The sequence below is a fragment of the Thunnus albacares genome, chromosome 17 (genome assembly GCF_914725855.1).
Source record: "Thunnus albacares chromosome 17, fThuAlb1.1, whole genome shotgun sequence".
Lineage (NCBI taxonomy): Eukaryota > Metazoa > Chordata > Actinopteri > Scombriformes > Scombridae > Thunnus > Thunnus albacares.
In genome coordinates this window covers 4,205,401-4,226,803 of record NC_058122.1, presented here as the reverse complement: position 1 = coordinate 4,226,803, position 21,403 = coordinate 4,205,401, and the positions used below count along the sequence as shown (strand labels likewise).

Here is a 21,403-nt window from a genome sequence, read left to right as displayed (position 1 = left end):
AAAAAGTGCAACCCATCACTCATCACCCCATCAAATCACAAGTTGACTCAACTCAAATGTAATACTCCGATCTCTCCACTGCACCGTGCTGTTGCATTGTTTATACAGGAAAAATACAGCATGTCTGCTGCTACAGCATCCTTCTAACCACAATGCTGCGTGAAGACTTTCCTGGTCATATAAGGAAATAACGGGTAAATAACATAAAAGCACACATGAGAAGCTCGGAGAAGGAGTATTTTACCACAGGAGCACACGGGTAATGGTAAATAACACTAAATTGCTGGAGTATACCGCTTTAAATTGATGATGCTGCAGCAAAACAACAGAATCACAAACTTGAGAGGAGGAAATGACAGTAGTAGGTCAATCACAAACTTGAGAGCTGAATTTTAAAATAATAACCTATCACAAGAGAGACACAGGACATTAACATTTCCTCTCTGTCTCATCTAGCAGATTACGATTTATACCAAATCTCTTCATGTGACCCAAAAGACATTTACACTTCTATAAAGTTTTAGCGACCTCTGAGACACAAATTCAGAAAAGAATGGTCAAAACCAAGGCGAGATATCCTGACCTTTGGTTACTAGATCTTAAATTTATCAGAATGGAGTTCAGTAGCATGTTTTTGTTAGACGTCTCCACATCCCCAATTCTACTCTGGTGACATCACTATGACATCACCTGGGTTGTAGAGACAATATACAGCTGTATACTTCCCATGACGAGTAAACTGATCTTCATTTGTAAAATTGCTTTGATTACCCCTTTTGAAGAGGGCAGAAAAACACAAAAAGAAAAACAACACACTGGCCCTATATTAATACCGCGTCGATTGGTGTCAAGGTTCCAAAAATATGTCGAGAATGACCGGAAATATATCGCATTTACCTTCAAAATTAAGTGAATTAGGCCTGATTATTTACTTGTTTAACATTTTAAATCAACTCCTGATTCACACTGTATATATTTTAGTACTTAAAGGTCCATTCTATATATGTTATTCCGAAGCAACAATATGCCGTTTCAACAATTGAAACTGCATATTGTTGCCAAAAGGGTTTTATTCTGAAATACTGTCGGAAGTCATGTGTATGTTACTGCCAGAATTGACACTTTTGCCGCCGCTGACGGCTAAACGAAGCCAGACGACAACAAGAAACGCACGAGACATCACAGACAGCGGGAAGCCTGCCTCATTGTGCTGAAAGGTAGGTGAAGGGCTTTTAATTCAACACAAACATGGTGGCTTTATTAACAGGCGGCATGTATTGCAGGTGCTGTAGAGCATCTTGTACTCCTTTTTCTCTCTCTCCTCCCACTGAGACTGGTCTATTGTAGAGCAGCTGTACTGGACCACCAGGTTGGCAAAGGTGCGTGCGTGACAATATGTGTGTAGCTACTTCAATAAAACAGTACGCTCATAATAGCGCTACTCGACCAGCATTTACTCCAATATTGTTGAGTTAGCATTTTCTCTGTCGGCCAGCCTTTTGTGTGTGTGTGTGTGTGTGTGTGTGTGTGTGTGTGTGTGTGTGTGTTCAGCACGCTTTGTTATATATGACCCCTGAGACTAATAAGAAGACCCTTCTGCGTGTGTGTGTGTGTGTGTGTGTGTGTGTGTGTGTGTGTGTGTGTTAGGTGAAAAATGCCAGTGATATCAAAGTTATCATGCTACAAACGTTTAATGAAGAGACGAGCTTATGAAATACACTCACAAACAGTGCTGATGTGGTTCAAGTGACACCCACTCCACACCCACCCCCTCACACACAGACACACATAATACCCATTACACCCCATTGGGCATAATAATAATAATAATTGTTTTATAATGTCAAGAAAAAAATGAGGGGAAAAAGAACAACATTGTATCTTCACATCAAGGTAAGGTGTGTGTGTTTGTGTTGCGTGTATGTGTGTGTGGGTGTGTGTGAGTGTTTGCGCCTGGCAACATTTTTTTCTTTATATATTGGCGCAGCTGAGCAGATGGAAGATGGTAGGAGACGGAGGGAGGAGGGGCAGTGATGGAGGAGGAGGGGGGGAATAAATAAGGGAGTAATGGAGGGGAGGATGTCGGGAGGAGAGGAAAGAGGGAACATTAGGGGTGGGGGCTGCAAGCGAGGGAAAGTATAAAGGGAGAGAGGAGAGGGAGAGGATCCTGAGGCAATGGAGGGAGTTGAGGATGGGAAGATGAGGGGGCAAGAAGCGGACAAAACAGTGAGGGAGGATAGCAGGTGGGACAGGAACGGAGAGATGAAGAGGGAAAGAGGATGGAGGTAGAGGCAAGGTGAGGAGGAAGAGGGTAGCAGATGGAGCTCACAGCAGTGTATGTTTGGCTGTTTTTGTAGTTCAGGTGTACAGTGATGAGCCCAACTGGGAGCTATTTTACTCACTACTTTTTTACTTTTTTTGTTTGTATTATTACTTTTTAATTTATAAAAAATAATACAGGGCCAAGCGCCTAGTTAGTTTCACATGTAGTAAGTCCAGGGAACTTTAAAGGACGGGTTCACAGTTTGTCAAGTGTGTCTTAAAACAACAGTCAGGTGTCCATATGAACAGTGAAAGAGGTTTTCCTTGCTGTAATCATTCCTCCTGTTCATACTGGCTGTTAAAAGATCCCCTTCAAATGTGCTTTCAATATAAGTGATGGAGGCCAAAATCCACAGTGTGTCCACTAGGGGTGTGTCTGAATCCAAATATGTTATTTGGCAAAGCACAAATAGCGTTTTTTTGTTGTTTTTTTACGGACATTTAATTTGTACAAATATTTTAAAAATGATTTGTTTTTCTCTTGAAGGGAGTCACATCCACCTTCTGAATGCTGTACATTTCCTAATTTGGACATCACTCCCAGAGTTGGGGGTGTTCCCCAGAGATAAAGCTGAGCTACTGACACAAGCAAAGTGCTTTCAAGGGACTCTCCATAACCTGTTGTTTTCCTTCTCCTTTCCACAAAGTTAAGTTGTAAAAAATAGGCAGTAAATGAAAAGTGCAAAGCAAGAATCACCACTTAAGTTCTTCTCTACATGTTACCTGCTGTGTTGTCTCTGTGTTATGGGTGTATAAATAGGTAGAGGTCTGTCTGTGCATTTGCGATGCACTTGCTTTAGCTCAGTAGTCAGTGCAGTCGTCTATGATCTGGGAGACTCGAGTTTGAGACCTCCTTCGTAAGACTCCTAAAAAAAAGCATAATAAAAGCAAAAACTGGATTTTTATGGCTATTTCCACTTTTATTTGAATATAAATACAAATATAAATAATTTTGCTGCCTCAACAAATAGAGATACAAATACAAGCACTGGGCTCTCTGCACATCCCTAGTGTCCACATAGTCATTTAGTGCAAGAATGTATTTAAAAGTTGATGTGAAGCTTACATGAGGCTTCATCAGTCTGAGTTAGTCATATCAAGTGGATATCTGCTACATTTACAGTCTTTTTAGCATCAGATTCCCTCTTTGTGTTTCCTTGGACAGTGTGCTCCTGGGGACAGTGTTTCCCTGTTGAGCTGTGGTGGAAGTATAGTAACAAAAAGAGGAACTTTGGCACTAAAAAGATTGTAACATTGAAAGATATCTACTTGATTTGACTCATATATCATATATGAATGTTCATGTTCACATTAGCTTCAGATAAACTTTTAAATACATTTTTGCACAGGACGACTGTGGATTTTGTCCCCAATCACTTCCATTGTAAGTGGATCATGAAGGGATCTTCTAATGGTCAGTATGAACAGGAGGAATGATTATGGCAAGAAAAACCTATTTCAATGTTCGTTTGGGTTCCTGACTGTTGTTTTAAGACAGACTTGAAAAACTGTGAACCTGTCCTTTAAGGTGCTCCTGGGGATGAAAAAATAACAAAGAAACAACAGAACAATGACATCATGATATACAAATCATAAAATCTAATAAGTTTCCCTCTGCAGCAGCTTTTTCCACACACTTACAGTCAGTTAATCCAAAAAAACAAAAAGAGAGAAAAATAAAACAGTACTAACAATAGTAGTAGTAATAGTAATCAGACTCAACAAATTAATAACATCATGGAATTTATTTGGGATATTCATTTTGTCAGAGACAAGCTGATTTACAGTTTCTGCCACCTAAAAGAAAGAAAGAATGGTTAAAAGCACCTTTAAATGTATGAATAACATATGTAAACATTGCCCATAAACTGTAACACTATATACATAGTGTTATACATGAGATGCACCAAGAAACACCTGAAAGACAGAGCAAATGAACATACAGCAAATATGCCATCAGACCTAAAAATCTATAGCACATAGCAATATAACACATTGTCGATGATCATGGGTACAATGACTGTGTGTTGAGAGCAGAAGGAATAGAATGTGAATAGATTTATTTTTAGTACAGGCAGACTGGCACATTAACACTGTATTATTGGCCAGTTTCAGTTTATCACATACTCAGTTGCCAGTTTATTAGGCACACTGTTCCTTTCTAATGGCAGAAGTTCCTCATCTTTCTTCCACCTCATTTATTTCAGCGAGTGGAAGAACACCTCTCAGTATGTAACCCCGTACAATTCAACAGCAGCACAAACCACAGAACCAACAATAACCATAAGGTGAATCAATTTGTGTAAGACGGGTTCAAGAAAAACAGAGCATTATAACCTTTATGAAGGTTTACTGCAGGGCTGTTGTATGTAATTTGCATTAGTTTAAGCTAAAAAAAAAACTGGCAACTGAGTACATATCAGTATCAGTGTATATTTCAGCAATACAGAAATGCCAAGATATATTTGAGGTACTTTAGGGACACCAGAAAGCACCGACATATATGTAAAACTTTCATATTGATGTTGGTAACAGCATGAAAAATCCAGTACTGGCCAGCGCTGATTTTTTACCAGCTTCCTCCTCCTGCCGTGTGTCAGGTTGCATCTTTGAAAACTTCCTTTGAAAAAGAAACTGCTCTTAAATCTGTCTGAAGTGAGCTGTTTTCTTTTCTACGTCATCATCTCTTCCACTCTTCTGTTGCCTGAGGTGTTGTGTAATGCCTACTCTAGCATAAGCAGCAATGTAAGCGTGTGTGTGTGTGTGGAGGCAAAACTGAAGGAGGGCAGGTTTCCATGGCAGCCACAATGAGCTTTAGCAGCAGCTTTATGATAGCAATGTACAGATAGATAGATAGTGTTAAAGCTGGAAATGTCAAATATAGTTAAATGGTAGGCTGTGCCTCTTTGTTCTCCTGTCCGTCTGTTGTATTGTGTATGTTGTCATGGCGATGTTTAGATTAGTTACGCCCACATGGCCCCCTCCCCTACCTCTCTCTCTCTCTCTTTCTTTACTTTCCTATCTTTGTCAACCTCTCTCTCGCTCTCTCCGTATGGATGTTCAATTCCAGAACAATCGCTGGAGCTCCATCCACCCTTGCTGACGTCACTGCCTGCCGTGTGTGTGTGTGTGTGTGTGATTGTTGTGCTGTGTGTTGTGGTGGGAGGAGTTTGCATATGATTCCTGCAGGGCTGTAATATAAACACGCACATTTAAAGCCATTCATCACAAGAAGAATCTGCAGATTTTCAGTACACACTGAAGGAATTATAATAGTAATCTGTGTTTTCTTTGCTGAAAAATCTGTGATTAGAGACCTGAGGTTGGAAGAGGTTGGCTAAAGAAGTTTTCAGGCAGCAGTATGACAGGGTCAGTCTAGGCAGAAAAGGAAGAAGCGCTGTAGAGGTGTTCTTAAGCAAGACATTTAACCCTCACACTTCTCCGGCGCAGCTGCAAAACCCAACAGTTGAAGGCTGTGGTTGCAGACAGTGGAAAGAAACAGTAAAGGCTGAGGTAATTCATTTTTTGAAAGGGTGCACTGGTTAAAATATGTGTCTGATCTAATGTGAACATTACTCTTGCGTGTGCATCCAGGAGTTTTTACTGAACTTTGTCACTTGAGGGTGAAAACTGTATTTCCAACATACCTTCTCAGCAGATTAAACAAAAAAACGTCACTCTCCTCCTGTTTGCTGACCTCACTGTTACAGAAAAAAATCTCCACTCGGTTTACTCTATCTGTCTGTCTATCTGTCTATCTCTGTCTCTCTCTCCCTCTCTCTCTCAGATTGACTGAAGCTCTACCATGCCTGTGGCCTCCACCAGGACAGAGCCTGGTGAGACCACACACATTCCTCCTCATTAGCTCCTATCACCATATGTCTATTCAGTATGTTTTCTGTATACAGGTATGCCTGAATATCCAGTTTAAAGCCTCTTCAATGAGTAAAAACATGGATAAGAGTACAAGAATATTTGACTTTAGTAGAAGAACTACTATTTCTTTTAAATATGACTTCAGAAAAAGCTGGATCAATCCTGTTGAACTCTACTCAGGTAATAGTAGCTGCCAAGGCTGCTCTTTGTAGACGACTGAGGGAAAAGAGGTTCAAAGTAAACTCAAATGAGCACTGCATAGTATTGCATTTCCATAAAGTTGAGGGACTCACAAGAGACAGATTAAAAGAAAGAATGGTCAAAATTGAAGCAGCAAGGACCCAGATATCATGACTTTTAGTATATATTGGACAAGCTTCAAAAACACTGGATCCCACAATGCAGATCAATAGCATCTTTCATCACAGCCTCCATGCTGGGTAAATCTCTATGTGTTTCAAAATCTACACTTCTTGCCAGGCTCTCTGTTGATTTATAAACATCAATATTGTAATAAACAACATTGAAAAGGTGAGGACATGAAATAAATTTCACATTTCACATTTAAGGTAAGTTAAATATAAAGAAGAGTAAAGAAAAAGAAAAAAAGTCTGTGATTTGCGTAAGAATTGCAAACTAAAACACACTAAATTGGTCTGTTGGTTAAATTATTTAATTTCATGTTGCCCTTTAAGTATTGCTCTGTGGAAAATTAGCCCAAAAGCCCAAGCAGAGATGACGTCACTATGACATCATCAAGGTTGTTTTCTCAGACTTTAGCAATATCCTCGATAAACATGATACAATTAATTCAGCAGGCTTTGTAGTACTCCACATAATGGGTAAACTAATCTTAATGTGCCAAATCAAATCAACTTTTATTTATATTTTTAAAAAATATGTATTTATTTGTTTGCCTAGTATCTGGCTACAAGGACATAGCTGTTAGTTAGTAGGCTATAATTAGCTCTATGTTACTAGTTACTATTAAAGCCCTGGCCTTAACTATCTACTTCTTTTTACAAAAAGGTTAATTTAGTTCAAGTCCCTGTGTGTGTGGTTTGGCACCTCCCAGGCACTCCCAGTGGTAGCATTAAAAAAAAGGCACAGTGGCAGAAATTCATGCTGGCTGATATCTTCCAGTTCTGAATTGGACACTGACAATGAAGACCTTTAACCAACACATACACGGCACCATTTTGGACTTTGATTATTTTATTATTAGTAGCACTTTTACAAACAAAAACCTATTCCAGCAGAATAATTTGGAAAATTCTATGATCACAAAAAATTTACAATTTCATTTCAAATTTGAAGGGAAAAGGGCACTAGTGGGGGTTTTGGGTTTTTTTGTGAGTACAAATAAAGCCAAAACGATTGATATTACATATCAGACTTTTAAAACAGCCCTGCAGTTACAGCCATGAGAGCTCTGTCTCATTTATCAATGTCTGATTTCCCTTGTCCCTTCCCTCTTCTGTATGCATGTGTGTGTGTGTGTGTGTGTGTATGTGTGTTATAGTGCCCCAGATGTTGGACGCAATGAGCGACAGCACCAATAGCTCCACCACGGCCAATGACCTGGACCTCATCTACCTCAAAGGCATCATGGAGAGCCCTCTGGTGTGGTACACACACACACACACACACACACACACACTTACAGAACTGTGTGTATGTGCAAGCATATTCACTAGTAAAGACACTTATGTGTCTTTATCTGTCTGTACTGTACTTAAAGATGCATTTCTATCATGGTGTTGTGTCTGTGTGTATCCATGTTTTATGTATATAACTGTATGTGTGTGTGTGTGTGTTTGTGTGTTAGGAGCAAGAGGAAAGCCTGAAGGAGCCACGTCTGTCAGCGGTGAGGGAGAACAACGTTGAGCTCCTGCAGGAGATCCTCAGAGACCTCGACCCCTTCACACAACGCTCCGACACTGCAGCTGAGCTCTCCCGCATACTCGTACAGCCTCACTTCCAGGTGTGGAACACATACACACAGTTTTAACAACATATTGTATTATTACATTACATTTAAAATATGGTCCACTGTCAAAATGTCTTAAAATAAAAACAGCAAAAAAGCCTTAATAGTAATACATTTTTTATATTTTGTGTCTAACATTGTATTTTTTTTTCTTTTGGTTTGTCAGTCTCTACTGGAGACTCATGATTCAGTGGCGTCCCAGGTGTGTGAAAGCCCACCCCCCAGCCCATGTGACTTTGTGGATAATGATCTGGAGGATGGCCACACACACACCCTGCACCCGCCACCTGATGCGATCCGCATGGTGGGCATACGCAAAGTGGCAGGGGAGCATCTGGTAGGTAACATTATAGCATTAACATATATGACACAGCTGATTCATTCTATGTAGGTTTGCACAGTTTCTGCTCCAAACTTTCCTAGTGCATTTAATCTGTGCATCAAAAATGCAGTATAAATAGTTATATTTTAATCAAATTACTGAACTCCAATTCCAGGACATGTGCAGTTTGTCTTTACTTATTACTGTAGATGTTGATTTTATCATCATGATGATTGGAACAATAGCCTACATGAATTGTGTTTCAGGGTGTGACATTCAAGGTGGAGGGTGGTGAGCTGGTGATAGCCCGCATCCTCCATGGAGGGATGATAGATCAGCAAGGACTGCTGCATGTCGGAGATATCATCAAAGAGGTAAGGTAGACCATTAAAGGTACCATGTGGTGTTTTTGACCACTAGCATTTTTTCCGTTGTGTTAGTATCATGCACACACATGAGGACACATACGCACGAGTATTCAGCCAGATTCACATCCTGTCAAACTATTCTGCTAATCTGCTAATGTTGGTTGCAATAATGCACCAACAAACGTAGCACAACACCAACAAAGGCAGTGAAGAAGAAGACAGGTACTGAACTTTACTTTGTTTACAAAACTCCACAGGGCACCTTTACTCACCAGGAAGTTTTGATCTCTCAATAAACACTATATTTCTTTAACTGAGACAGTGGTTTTTAAAGGAATAGTTCAATTTTGGGTGGAAATATGCTTATTCACTTTGTTGTTGACAGTTAGATAAGAAGACTGATACCACTCTCATGTATTATGCTAAATATTAAACTACAGCTTAGCTTAGCATAAATACTGGAAGCAGGGGGAGATAGCTAGCCTTGCTCTGTCCAAAGAAAAAGTGAATATGTAATCACTTATCCTTGTCCAATTTTAACTGTGGAGTACCTCAATGCTCTGTCCTGGGCCCTCTTTTTTTCCTGGGTAAATTGTCATCTTCCATTGAATCTGGTGCCACAAATATACTAATTTGCGTGTCAATTCATAAACTTTCATCCACTGTGCTGACAGGTGAATGGACGAGAGGTGGGCCAGGACCCCAGGGTGTTGCAGGAGGAGCTGCAAGCCACCAGTGGAAGTGTGGTATTGAAGATATTGCCCAGCTACCATGAAGCAATACCACCCAGACAGGTGACAGATATAAACACCACAGACAGACAGCAGACATACATGATAATTACAGGCATAAATTGTGAATCTTCACTTGCACTTTTTTTCCAGGTGTTCTTTAAGTGTCACTATGACTACGATCCGGCCAATGACAACTTGATCCCCTGTAAGGAGGCGGGGTTAAGGTTTGAGACAGGGGACATCCTGCAGATAGTCAACCAGGATGACGTCAACTGGTGGCAGGTGGAGTACAGAAGCACCATGTGTCTGTGTATATAAATATGTGTGTGCATCAATTTTCACTTCTTTATGTTAATTTGTGGATTCTACAGCAGATAGAAAGATGTTCAAATTCTGATTTCCTTTAGATTCAAATTCAAATGCTTGTTGTGAATATAACGGGAGACGGGTGAATATGGATGGATGACAAATCAAAGCAAAAACTTGAATAAATGAGTGGAGAAGTATAACGAATGCATTGTAAAATTAAGCAATTAACATCCGATCATGCTCTGTGGCATGTATACAAATGCTGAGCAGGCCCATTTGATTCTGATTTTGTATCAAGATGGCAAGAGGAAAAGATGATAGCAGGAGCTTCAGTCACAAAGACTGCTCAACTGGCTAGTGTTTCAATAAGAATAGTGACTTAAGTGACATCTGCATGTATATGGAATAAAATTAGAGTCATATTTATTATAGCTGTGTATCACCATATCTGAATGTGTGAAAACTTTCTGTATGAATACATCCAAATGTGTGAATGTGTAAAAATGTTTTGATCAAACTCCATTTTTTTTAAAAAAACAACAATTTAGCATAATGATTGGTGATGGATCACTTGTTACCTAGTCAATTAACTTACATTTTTATGGAAATAAGTCCACATTTACCCACAAAATAGGTGCCAAATTAAACAGTGGCTCCTAACGTTACTTTATTTTTTAAAACATCATCCATGTTGCTTGTCTTACACCTACAAACAAGGCCTATTTTGAATTGTGTATTTTTATATGGGACTTTGGCATATTTAATAATTTGGCATGAGTAGTAAATTATTAAATTCATAGGCTAAGAGGCTGTTCAGTTGGGGCATGTTTTCAGGACCTTCAGCAGACACGTCCCAATTGTTTCAGAGCATCCCATTGGCTGTTCAGGAGGAAGTGTCAAATGTGGGACAAAAGTATTTGTACTCGTAGGTTTGATTTGTACTTATTGATTCAATAAGTAGCTGTAAACTTGGGATTCACACATACAATTGAGTTCTGTGCTCACTTTTTTCACCCACAAACAGATAAATGTGCAACTGCAAAATTTTTTATTCTAACTGCAAACAAACCTTTGTGCAAATCTTCTTAATGCACTCACACATGAGATATTATTTGTGGAAATCTTTTTCATTTGTTCACAAAATGTCATGCACAGCTACAGATTTTCTTACAGATTCAAAAATTAAATCTAATAGTTCAGATATTTTTTACATATTCAAACATTTGAATTCATTTCATCAAAATGTTTTCACACACTCAGATATGGTGATACACAACTACATTACATATGACCCTAATTTCATTCCATACATTTAGATCTATTGGAAAGACATCAGTAAATAGGGTTGGAAATTGTGGTCGACAGCGCATATTTTATGACGCTCGTCCATTAGTGTGACATAAAAGGAAAAACAGAAGAGCAGCTCTTCCTGAGGTGACTGAGATTGTCAATGCAGGACGTGATCAGACTGTGTCAGCAATTACATCGCGTCGACAGTTACATAGAGAGGGGTATTATAGTAGGGTTGCAGTACATAAACCCCACGTTACAAAGATGAATGCACATTTGAGAGTTCAGAGGTGCAAAAACCATAGGCACTGGTCTACAGAGATGTGGAAAAAATTGATTTTGTCAGATGATTTATCCTTCATATAGTATGAAAATTATGTGGATCATATGCTATGGTCTTTGCAGTCACCAGATCTCAACCCAGTTGAACACCAATGGGAGATTTTGTATTTTGTTAGCCAGCGCTCTCCACCACTATCACCAAAACACCAAATTAGGGAATATCTTTTGGAAGAACGGTGGTCATCCCTCCAGCAGAGTTCAGAGTCTTGTACAATCAATGCCAAGGTGCACTGAAGCTAATCTGGCAGCACCTGGTGGTCCAACACCTTACTAAGACACTTTATGTTGGTTTACCTTTAATTTGTCACCCGTCTATACATTCTCTGTGTGTGTGTGCGCTATTCAGGCACGTCATGTGGAGGGTGGAAGTGCGGGGCTGATACCCAGTCAAATGCTGGAGGAGAAGAGGAAAGCGTTTGTCAAGAGAGATGTGGAACTGGCACCTGCAGGTGACTGAAATAGCACAGTGAAAATGAATTAAAGACTTTGATAATGAATAAAAGAATATTTAATAATGAAGTAAATTTTAAGTAAAGGCGCTTTAAGTTGACAAATATAGTTGTCTTGAGTCAAAGATGTAGCCTATGGTTTTAGTAACTATGTTCTATTGATTCTTCCCTAAATTGTGTGCTGCTGCTCACATCTTTAGTCTTCTGCTGTGTTATGCTGCCATCTGGTGGTTGGTGAAGTACCAGGTCTGCAAAGAAATGCCCAGGAAAATATATAAATCGAAGCACATAGGACACCAGTCAGTTGGGAGTTTTAGCTCAGAGGAGTTTTCATAAACCCAAGGCTTTCATTTCTAAATTTAACCAAAACTTCAAATGTCTCAGTTCTGCACTGAGTATAGTTTGAATATTGAGAAAACAGGCTCCAAAACCACATGTTGTCTGAAGAATATCAAGATGACAGGAAAGCCCAGAGATGTCACAGTCATGTTTTTCAAATTCATCTTGCTAATAATAATACTAGCCTTTTTAAGAATTTCTGTTTGTGTGATAGGAAATCTGTGTACTGGTGTTGGAGGGAAGAAGAAGAAAAAGATGATGTATGTGACCACTAAAAATGCAGGTAACAAAACTTAATTACTATATTAATTAACTTATATAGCCCTGTGGTTGAAGTATGTGCTTGTAGGCCTTAAATTATATTGCTTTCCTCTTTATTTGCTTCCTAAGTCTTCCCTGTTTACATCTGTAGTTTCACCTGTGTTCTTCCCTCTTTGCTTTTCTCTTTCTGTAATCCCTCCTCCCTTTATTCCTCTCTCAGAGTTTGACAGACATGAGATATTGCTCTACGAGGAGGTGGCCAAGGTCCCACCTTTCAAGAGAAAAACTCTGATTTTGATTGGTGCCCAGGGTGTGGGGAGACGGAGACTGAAGAACAATCTTCTTCTGAGGGATCCACAACTCTTTGGCACCACCATTCCATGTATGAAATCTAAATATATTGAAGTAGTCCATTGCTAGAGTCATGGTTTGAAAAGCACTTAAATTACCTGTTGTTTTTTTTCTTTTTATAGTGTTTACACTGTAAATGTTTACATTATGCATTAATCAAACAGTGAACATAACTGTGATGTTGTTTTCTTATAATTATCGTTGAGCATGGTTTAGTTTTTATAGTTCTGTTTTTTTCTGTTCATTCATCCATTACTGTTAGTAATAACTAGGACATGTAAAATGTATCATGACTTTGTACCAGAGGGAATTTCCCAGGAAAGTCCTTTCAGACAGAACTTTTTGAAAACTATGTTAAGTTTTGTTTTGATGAACTATCAAATTATCCAGATACAGCTACTATAAATCCCTTGTTTCAGACGTTTGCTTTAGCTTTGGTGCAGTGTTGCTCAATAAGCAGGAGGTATATTATGGAACAATCCTGAAGTGGTAATACAGGCTAGATCGGGGTTTGGATTATTCAGTACAAATATTTTTATAAACCCACTGAACTTTATTTTGAATTCTCATGGAGATCCAAAAGTTTCCAAAGATACCAAATATGTTTTAGGAAAATCTGTATACAATTATGCACAAGACATCCAAAATATTTCTATTTGATGTAATGATGCAGCCATAAAAACATGGAGTCTTGAAAATTTCTCTCTGTGTAAAGAACCTACAGCTTCAGTTAAGAGCAGGAACATACTGATACAGGTAAAATGTGTGATGCTGACAAAGACTTTAACAAAAAGCTTACACGACCGGGTTTTTGTGTCTGTCCTCCAGACACCTCCAGAAAGCCCAAAAAGGGGGAGCGCGAGAGTCGGATGTACGCCTTCACCAGCCGCAGCAAGATGGAGACTGACATAAAGAACGGGCGCTATCTTGAACATGGAGAGTACGACGGCAGCCTGTATGGAATCAAGATTGACTCCATACATGAGGTGGTGGAGGCAGGACGTGTCTGCATACTGGATGCCAACCCTCAGGTTCAACACATACAAACACATACAGTTACATTATGGAATCACCAAAAGACAAAATAGAATGTGGCACCAATTGTGTTTTTTCAACTTCAAATTTTTCTAGATCTGGCCACAATTTCTATTAGTTATATTAACATTTTACCACTTCATTGTATAGAATGTGGATGTGATGTATTTGGGCCACAGAACAACTGCCAGACAAATCTAAACAACTATTTTGTTGATGAGTTTTGGTTTCTGCCACAGTGTATTTAATACCACCACTGGGGAGCACCAAAATTGGAAATTTTTCAAATCCTACACTGGTTGATTTTTAGCCATATGGGGGCAGCAGAACACACTCTATACACAACATAATAATGCTGTATAATATCCTTCATTTATATAGCACTTTTCAAAATTATGGTTTTCAAAGTGCTTTACAGACATAAAAATAGAAAATATACAGTGCAATAGAATAAATGCAACATCTCCTTATGAAGGTGTTATGGTAAACATTATAACAAATACATCCAACAGACATGACACAACATTAGCACTGATTTGTCAAGTCATGTCATGTTTCTGTCCACCTTACACATGCAAGACCGACATTCACTGTCCTTTTAGCTCGGTTTTGGTCTTCACCAACTTCTGAGAAAAATATCTCTTTAGCTGCTAAATGCTCCACTATGTTCACCAGCTGGTCCCTTACTTTGTGTGTCTGCTGTTTGGTGCTGAGCATAGCAATTTATTAGAGCTTTTTCTGTGAATGCAGCTGCTGCAAGAAACAGAGTTGATGAGAGCAGTGAGACTGAATCAAGACAGTAAAGTTTTGGGGCATAAAGCCAAAGCAATAAGTAAAAAAATGCTAAAACACTCCATAGAGCTGAGGAAAATCGCTGAGGCGGGTGATAGTTCTCTGTGGGTTGATCACTATGAGTGACCTTTTACATTACACATAATAATTTAAGCCACTGATAATATAGAAATATTGATTAGTGCAGTTTTAAGGAACCAAAATGAACTTCTCCTTCAGTCATTATTTTCCATGGCACTTCAAGCTTCACATACACTGACTGACCAGAAAAATAGAAACCCTCGTGCACTGTAATGTAATACAACTATCCTGCTATAAAATACTACCTTTGAGAAAATTATTCTTTTGAATTGTTGTAGACACAGTGTCACAGAGGTATTTCTTCAACTCTATGGCAATTTTTGAGCCTGTAGCATGTGGTGTTTTTTAGGGATGTATTATATTTTTGATTCTTCACAAACAGCACAGAAACATTTTAAGTATGGTTGTATTTATTTGGTGTCATGTGCCGTCCTCAAGGGCATCTTAACAACAGACACTGTAGCAGAGTGCAAAGTTACTCATTCAATGTCATGTGTGTGTGTATTCATATTGCATATGTGTGTCCATTCTAGTCTCTCAAAGTGCTGAGGACCTCCGAGTTCTTGCCGTATGTGGTGTTCCTTCAGTCTCCAGACTTCGAGGTCCTCAAGGCGATGAATCACTCAGCTGTAGAGGCAGAGGTGGTTAATAAGACACTTACGGTAAGAAACATTTACTGTACACACGTGTAGAAAAGTAACAATTTCGGCTGTGCCAATTGTGGAAGTAGCAAGCAACTAGAAATAGTGTGATTTCTGTCTTTTCTCACTCTCACATCCTCAACAGTGGGTAAAGCCAAGTCATGTGTTCTCTGTTTCAGGATGAAGAGCTACAGAGGACATGCAACGAGAGTGCTAAAATCCAGGCGGCCTACGGTCAGTATTTTGACCTCAGCATCATCAACGACAACCTGGACGAGACCTACCGCACTGTCAAAGCCGCCCTGGAAACAGTTTCTAAAAACCCCCAGTGGGTCCCTGTCACCTGGGTTTTCTAGAAAGAGGCTGTCGAGAGCAGAGGAGGGAGGGAACATAAGGAACAAGAAAGACGCATTGAAAATATACCACTGTGTAAATAATGGATATTCTTATTTCAATTTTCATAAGTTTCCACAGTGATTAAATCTGCCTTTAGCAGTAGCTTAGCATCAGAACAAAACTATGTTCTTGCTATAAAGTAACAGTGTTGCAGGATAACATACAGAATATTTTCTTGTCTCATCCATTATTTAAACAGGGTTCTATTTTTCAGTGTAGAAAGTACAGGGAGGATGGAATAGAACAAAAACACTAATGAAGTCCTGAATGTCAGATTTTCAGATTTTACCTGGACACATCAAGTGTGTGTGTGTGTGTGTGTGTGTTTGTGAGTGTATGTGTGTCCCTGTTTGTGGCTGGACTTTGGAGCGAATACTTTTGTATGTTTCTAAATGAGTTGTGCCATTACTGTTGATCATCAGCAGACATTGTCATTGTTTACATTTCATGAGACAGATCAGCACCCTTAATCTGCAAGCTATGGGGGGTAGTAACATTTACTAGCAAACCTGAGGCAAGGGCTGTAACTAAAGATTCTTTTCAATCAACATTGATCTACTGATTATTATTCCATTTAACTGACCAAATCTTAAACCTATTAAATGTGTCAAATAATGACAAACACCCATCATAAGAACCCAAACAGATGTCAAAATTGTCTATTTGTTGGTCTGACAGTCCACAAACCCCAAAAGTATTCAATTTTTATAATATGAAATAAAAAAGGCAAGCCATTTGACATAATACATTTTTGAACATTTGATACATGTACACATGCAACACTGTGCATGTGAGCAAATTATGTGTAAAGCAGATTATCTGCAACACAATCATGCAGAAGCCACAAGAATGTAAAATTAGGTCTTATTGGAGAATGTTATACTTGACAAATTAAGTGTGAGCGAGTGGCAAGTGACAAGCAAACCTCACAGTTCATCCACTCTCTGTCAGTGTTGCAAGCATTGGTTGCCTTTCTTGTTTTTTATTTATTGTAGTGACACACACAGACACTCCAAGAACACAAAAAACTTATAGAGGTGATAAAAAGACAAAAGCACAACAATATGCACATTAATATTAATAATAATAGTAGTAAGAGGAAGAAAAAGCCACATCTGGAACGATCTGCGGGGTCTAATTGGTTGTATGCAAGTACTGTGATCACATCTAACAACCAGGTCACAGTGGAGGACTTGTTAAAATCTGTATCATTATAACCAAGTCTGTGTGAGAGTTGTTCCCAAATGTAGTGTCAGCTTTTCACATGATACTTGGTTCTCTAGGTCTATCTCATAGTGTCTTTTTTGCCATTGTTAGCTAGCTAACTAGCCAATAAGCAACTGACAATTTCTTGCTAGCGACCTAGTTAATAAGAACTGAAAATTAATGATAACAATTTAATTATATTCAACTACTGGCAGCAACTACTACAGCTACATATTGCAGCTAATCCGCAAATCACATATGTATTGACATTGATGATAGTGATGATTAGCTGACTCAGGCTAGGCTATAGCCAAACAATCCCTTACACCAGTGGTTTACAACCTGTACATATTTCTCCTAGTTGTTGCTTTTTCCTTGTGACTTATTTGTTAATTGTACTACTTTAAAAAAAAAAATATTTATATAAAACAATGACACAGCTGGTAGACAAATGCAGACAGTGATGAGGGGTCATTGCATTGTTTTAAATGGTCATAAGCCAAAAACATTTGCTTTCACTTTGGGCTGTCGCCAACCACATAATGGTTTAAAAGTTTGTGAAACATAAATTAGCATCTCAAAGCTTTTATTTAAGTAACATAGATTCCACATAGCATTTGCCTTCCACCAGTATCCTTGTTCTTTTATTGGTACTGGAGAAGTCAGCCATGAAGCGATCAAACAACAACGTGCTGAAACAAAACTACCGCCAGGTGTGAAACTGTAGATTCTGAGGTTATGTAGCAACACGCAAGCTTAGAATATCTAAACGTGAAATCAGTCAGATACATCAGTTGAAAAAAGATCAGTTTATACTCATGAACACAGCCAGTTTTACCCAAGTTCTGAGGACCCTCAGCATAGTTAATAGAGGTGGCATTACATTACATAGTTGAAACCCCTCAACATTAAAACACACATACACAGAAAACTTTGTACAGAAGCTCTATTTTATTACTACATTGTATTTCATAAGATTGAGTAATTCTGTTCACACATTGTCATTATTAATTTGCACTTTTTATTTTGTAGTATTTATAATTTCACCTCTTTGTTGTATTTATTAACTCAATTGTAAACAGTTTGTAGATAGCATGTAGATACACAGTGATATATAGATACTGATATAGTAGGTATGAGATTCTTGCCTAGTATTTACAGTATGTGACACTTCAGTGATAACTTTGAGAATGTCATCAGTAAAGACATGTACATGGTACCTTATGAGTGAACAACACAGCAATAATTGAGAGGGAAACAAGATAACACAAGAACACTTAGACAGGAATAAAGTGCTAGAAACAGACTAAAATGAAGCAAATAAAAGTGTGAAAGTACAAAGCAAATTAAAATTTTAACAAATTTGCTTTTATTAAATGTTGTGTTGTGCACTCTTAGGCCACCATACATGTAACACTGTCCATGGTGCCAACTGCAGAAAGCTCCTTGAGCAGCTTGTTTGTACTCTTTTATTGTGGCAGCTACTGAATACTTTTGATGCAGAATAAATTGTTTAGTGATTAATGTAAAAAAAAAAAAAAAGTGGCTTGAAAACAACAGATAATTGTCTGGCAGCTATATCTGGATCTCTGTTACCTGGAGTGTTTGGTATTGAGATATGCCGCATTTGGACATTCCAAAACCTCACTTTGTCCTTTTTCTATGAAATCTCATGAATGCAATAAAACCATTTTAGTCACTGTATCTTTACATAATCACAGTAACATGTAAGTTGGCTTTAGCAGTTTTTATTCACTTCCTTAAAAAACATGGCACATTGACAATTTGCTTTTGGAATAAACAGCTTGGAACCTGGTCATTTAGACATAGAATATGAAGCCAACAGCGTAACATCATGTGTATACTGTATATGCACTAAATATGTACCAATGAAGGGTTTCATTTCAAAATGCTGGGGTGAAAAACTGTTACTTTAAAGAGGTACTCTGGTAATTTAGTACAGCTTGTCATAATGTTTAGTGACTCAGAAGATACTTTAAGAAGTATGGTCAAAATTGAAGAAGCAGAGGCTGAGATATCCTGATTTTAGGAGCTAGTATGCTACAAAAACACTACATCCTACATTTCCCATAATGCAAGTCAGTAGCATCTCTTCATTAAACACTTCCATGCCTCCTAAATGCTGTGTTTCAAACTCAACATCCTCAGTTTTTAATGTAGGTTTTCTGTCTTAAATCTTGTCTCCAAGCCTGATGATGTCACTATGACATCATCAGACTTAAGAAAGATCCTCTCAGAGCAAAATTTAAAAAAAAAGCATTATGTAACTATTTTCACAGACTGAGTAGTACTCCCCATGACAAGTACGTATTGAGGTGTAACATTTGTGGAGTTCTCCTTAGCTTAGTCCTATCACTGTAAATGGACTCAGTTTCAAATGTCTAATTGGAATGCAATTCTGTAATCAACAGTAAAAAGTTTAACCTTGCAACTTTTTTCTCATCTCTGGTCTGTTGGGAGGTTGACCGAAATCCCCAGAAAGCTCTCGTATACAATGACGAGTATTGTTTTTAACTGGTTGTGCAGAAAGACATGGCACTTGTGCTCTACACACAGTATTAGTAGCCTCTCTTCAAAGCAAATTTTTATTGTCAAACTGTTGGTTGCAGAATCAGACATTGTTGATGCTTCTGTCTATCTATACTGAATAAATGACTGATTTGCAAATTGAATTAAATAAGTTTTGATTTTCTGTTTCTTTTTTGTAGACAGAATTTCTTTTCTGAATGTGGTTACAATCAGAAGAGATTCATACACAGGTTTAAATAAAGAAAAGGAAGGAAAACATATTATTATATTATTATTATATTATATTATATTATATTATATTATATTATATTATATTATATTATATTATATTATATTATATTATATTATATTAAAATATACACAGCTGGATCCTGGACTTTCTCACAGCCAGAACTCTGGTGGTCAGCTTGGGCAAGAGCCACCACCAAGGTTATATACTCATCCTCCTCCTGCACAACCTGTACATGCATGACGATGTGGTCAGGAACAGCTTCAAGTCCATTGTTAGGTTTGCTGATACTGATAGGCCAGATCACCAACAAGGAGAGCCCTACAGAGAGTGTTGTACCATCAGATCTACACACTCTGCAGGATTTAAACAGCAAAATGTGCAGAACCAGAGCTAGTATGATTAGGAAGGATACTCATCACCTTAAAAATGGACTATTCAAGCTTCTGTGCTCAGACAAACATCTCTGTCACCACAAGTCCAACATGAGAAAAAGCTTCTCTCCTCAGGCCATCGGGATGCTGAACTCTGTCCTCTGTATATCCTCATCCTTGTCTAACACATAATCCTCTGTAAAACCTTTACATTGCCCTGCATATTTGCACTCAAGCATGTAAAGCATGTTACTATACAGTTTACCAACAGTGACATATGGGTAACACTTTATTTTACAGGTTTGTAACTTCATAATCATTCCCTAATCATTTTTCTATAACTATGTCTGTTATAAGATGAGGTGCAGGGTCACATGGTGATGCATAAGTAAGACAAAACATCAACAATTGACAAACACTGATATATCCAAATTATGAGACCCGAAGAACATGCACTGCCTCTGGTGATTGCACCAACTGAAATGCAGTTTGGTGAGGAGTTCCCAAACTTTTCTACCTTTCTACTTTTCTAAAGACCCTCAAATAGATAGAAGACAAACCTTTTGGTGTGGAACTCTATGCTATGTCCACCTGAGAAGCGGTATCTTATCCCTGGCAATATAAGTATGTAAATGAGGAAGGTAGAGTGCATTTGGTCTGTGACCTGGGAGATGATGAGAATAAATTGCAGTTATTTTTTTGTTTCATTTCTAAGGCTTGGAACATTAGGCAAACTAGACTGAATAATACACACATACAATATGATATCGGTTTATTTGATGCATGTCAAATATGGAGGCATACAGAATATACTATTCATGTTTTCCTATAATATGTATACTTGGTCTCACACCTATGTAGCTGGAATTTGATAGTCTGCCTTGTAGGCTGTTTGGGTATCTATTGATGCAAGATCTCTCTGATGGACCCACTCAATTTCCTACTGTTCTATTCCTGTTCCCCTCCCTTCCCCAACACCCAAATGTTTTTTCTGTGTCTTCAGCACCCCCCGTCACTGATCCCCTTGCTCCAGCCGTTGTTAACTCTGTGCCCGCAAGCACTCTCACTCTGGCCTCTGCCATCCCGCCCCTCCGCAACCTATAAAGCCAGGCTTTCCAGTTCTGCACAGCCTGCAGTTCTACCACC

General features: G+C 38.5%; 1 protein-coding gene across 4 annotated transcripts; it reads left to right on the top strand.

Annotated features, from left to right (window-relative positions):
• The first annotated feature begins 119 nt into the window (after positions 1 to 119).
• On the top strand, positions 120 to 19,817 carry mpp2a (MAGUK p55 scaffold protein 2a). Of its 4 annotated transcripts, XM_044331731.1 has the most exons (15): positions 120 to 194; positions 1,114 to 1,217; positions 6,110 to 6,158; positions 7,721 to 7,821; positions 8,027 to 8,182; positions 8,355 to 8,525; positions 8,777 to 8,884; positions 9,553 to 9,672; positions 9,763 to 9,894; positions 11,900 to 12,002; positions 12,556 to 12,624; positions 12,823 to 12,984; positions 13,782 to 13,984; positions 15,395 to 15,523; positions 15,682 to 19,817. In XM_044331731.1, exons 3-15 carry the CDS (start codon positions 6,128 to 6,130, stop codon positions 15,856 to 15,858), a joined length of 1,662 nt encoding a protein of 553 aa, XP_044187666.1. In that variant the 5' UTR covers positions 120 to 194; positions 1,114 to 1,217; positions 6,110 to 6,127; the 3' UTR covers positions 15,859 to 19,817. The 4 variants fall into 4 exon arrangements, with proteins under 4 accessions (XP_044187666.1, XP_044187667.1, XP_044187670.1 ...); XM_044331732.1 differs by lacking the exon at positions 120 to 194 and having other exon boundaries at positions 210 to 1,217; XM_044331735.1 differs by lacking the exons at positions 120 to 194; positions 1,114 to 1,217 and adding an exon at positions 1,228 to 1,379.
• Positions 19,818 to 21,403: the final 1,586 nt, after the last annotated feature.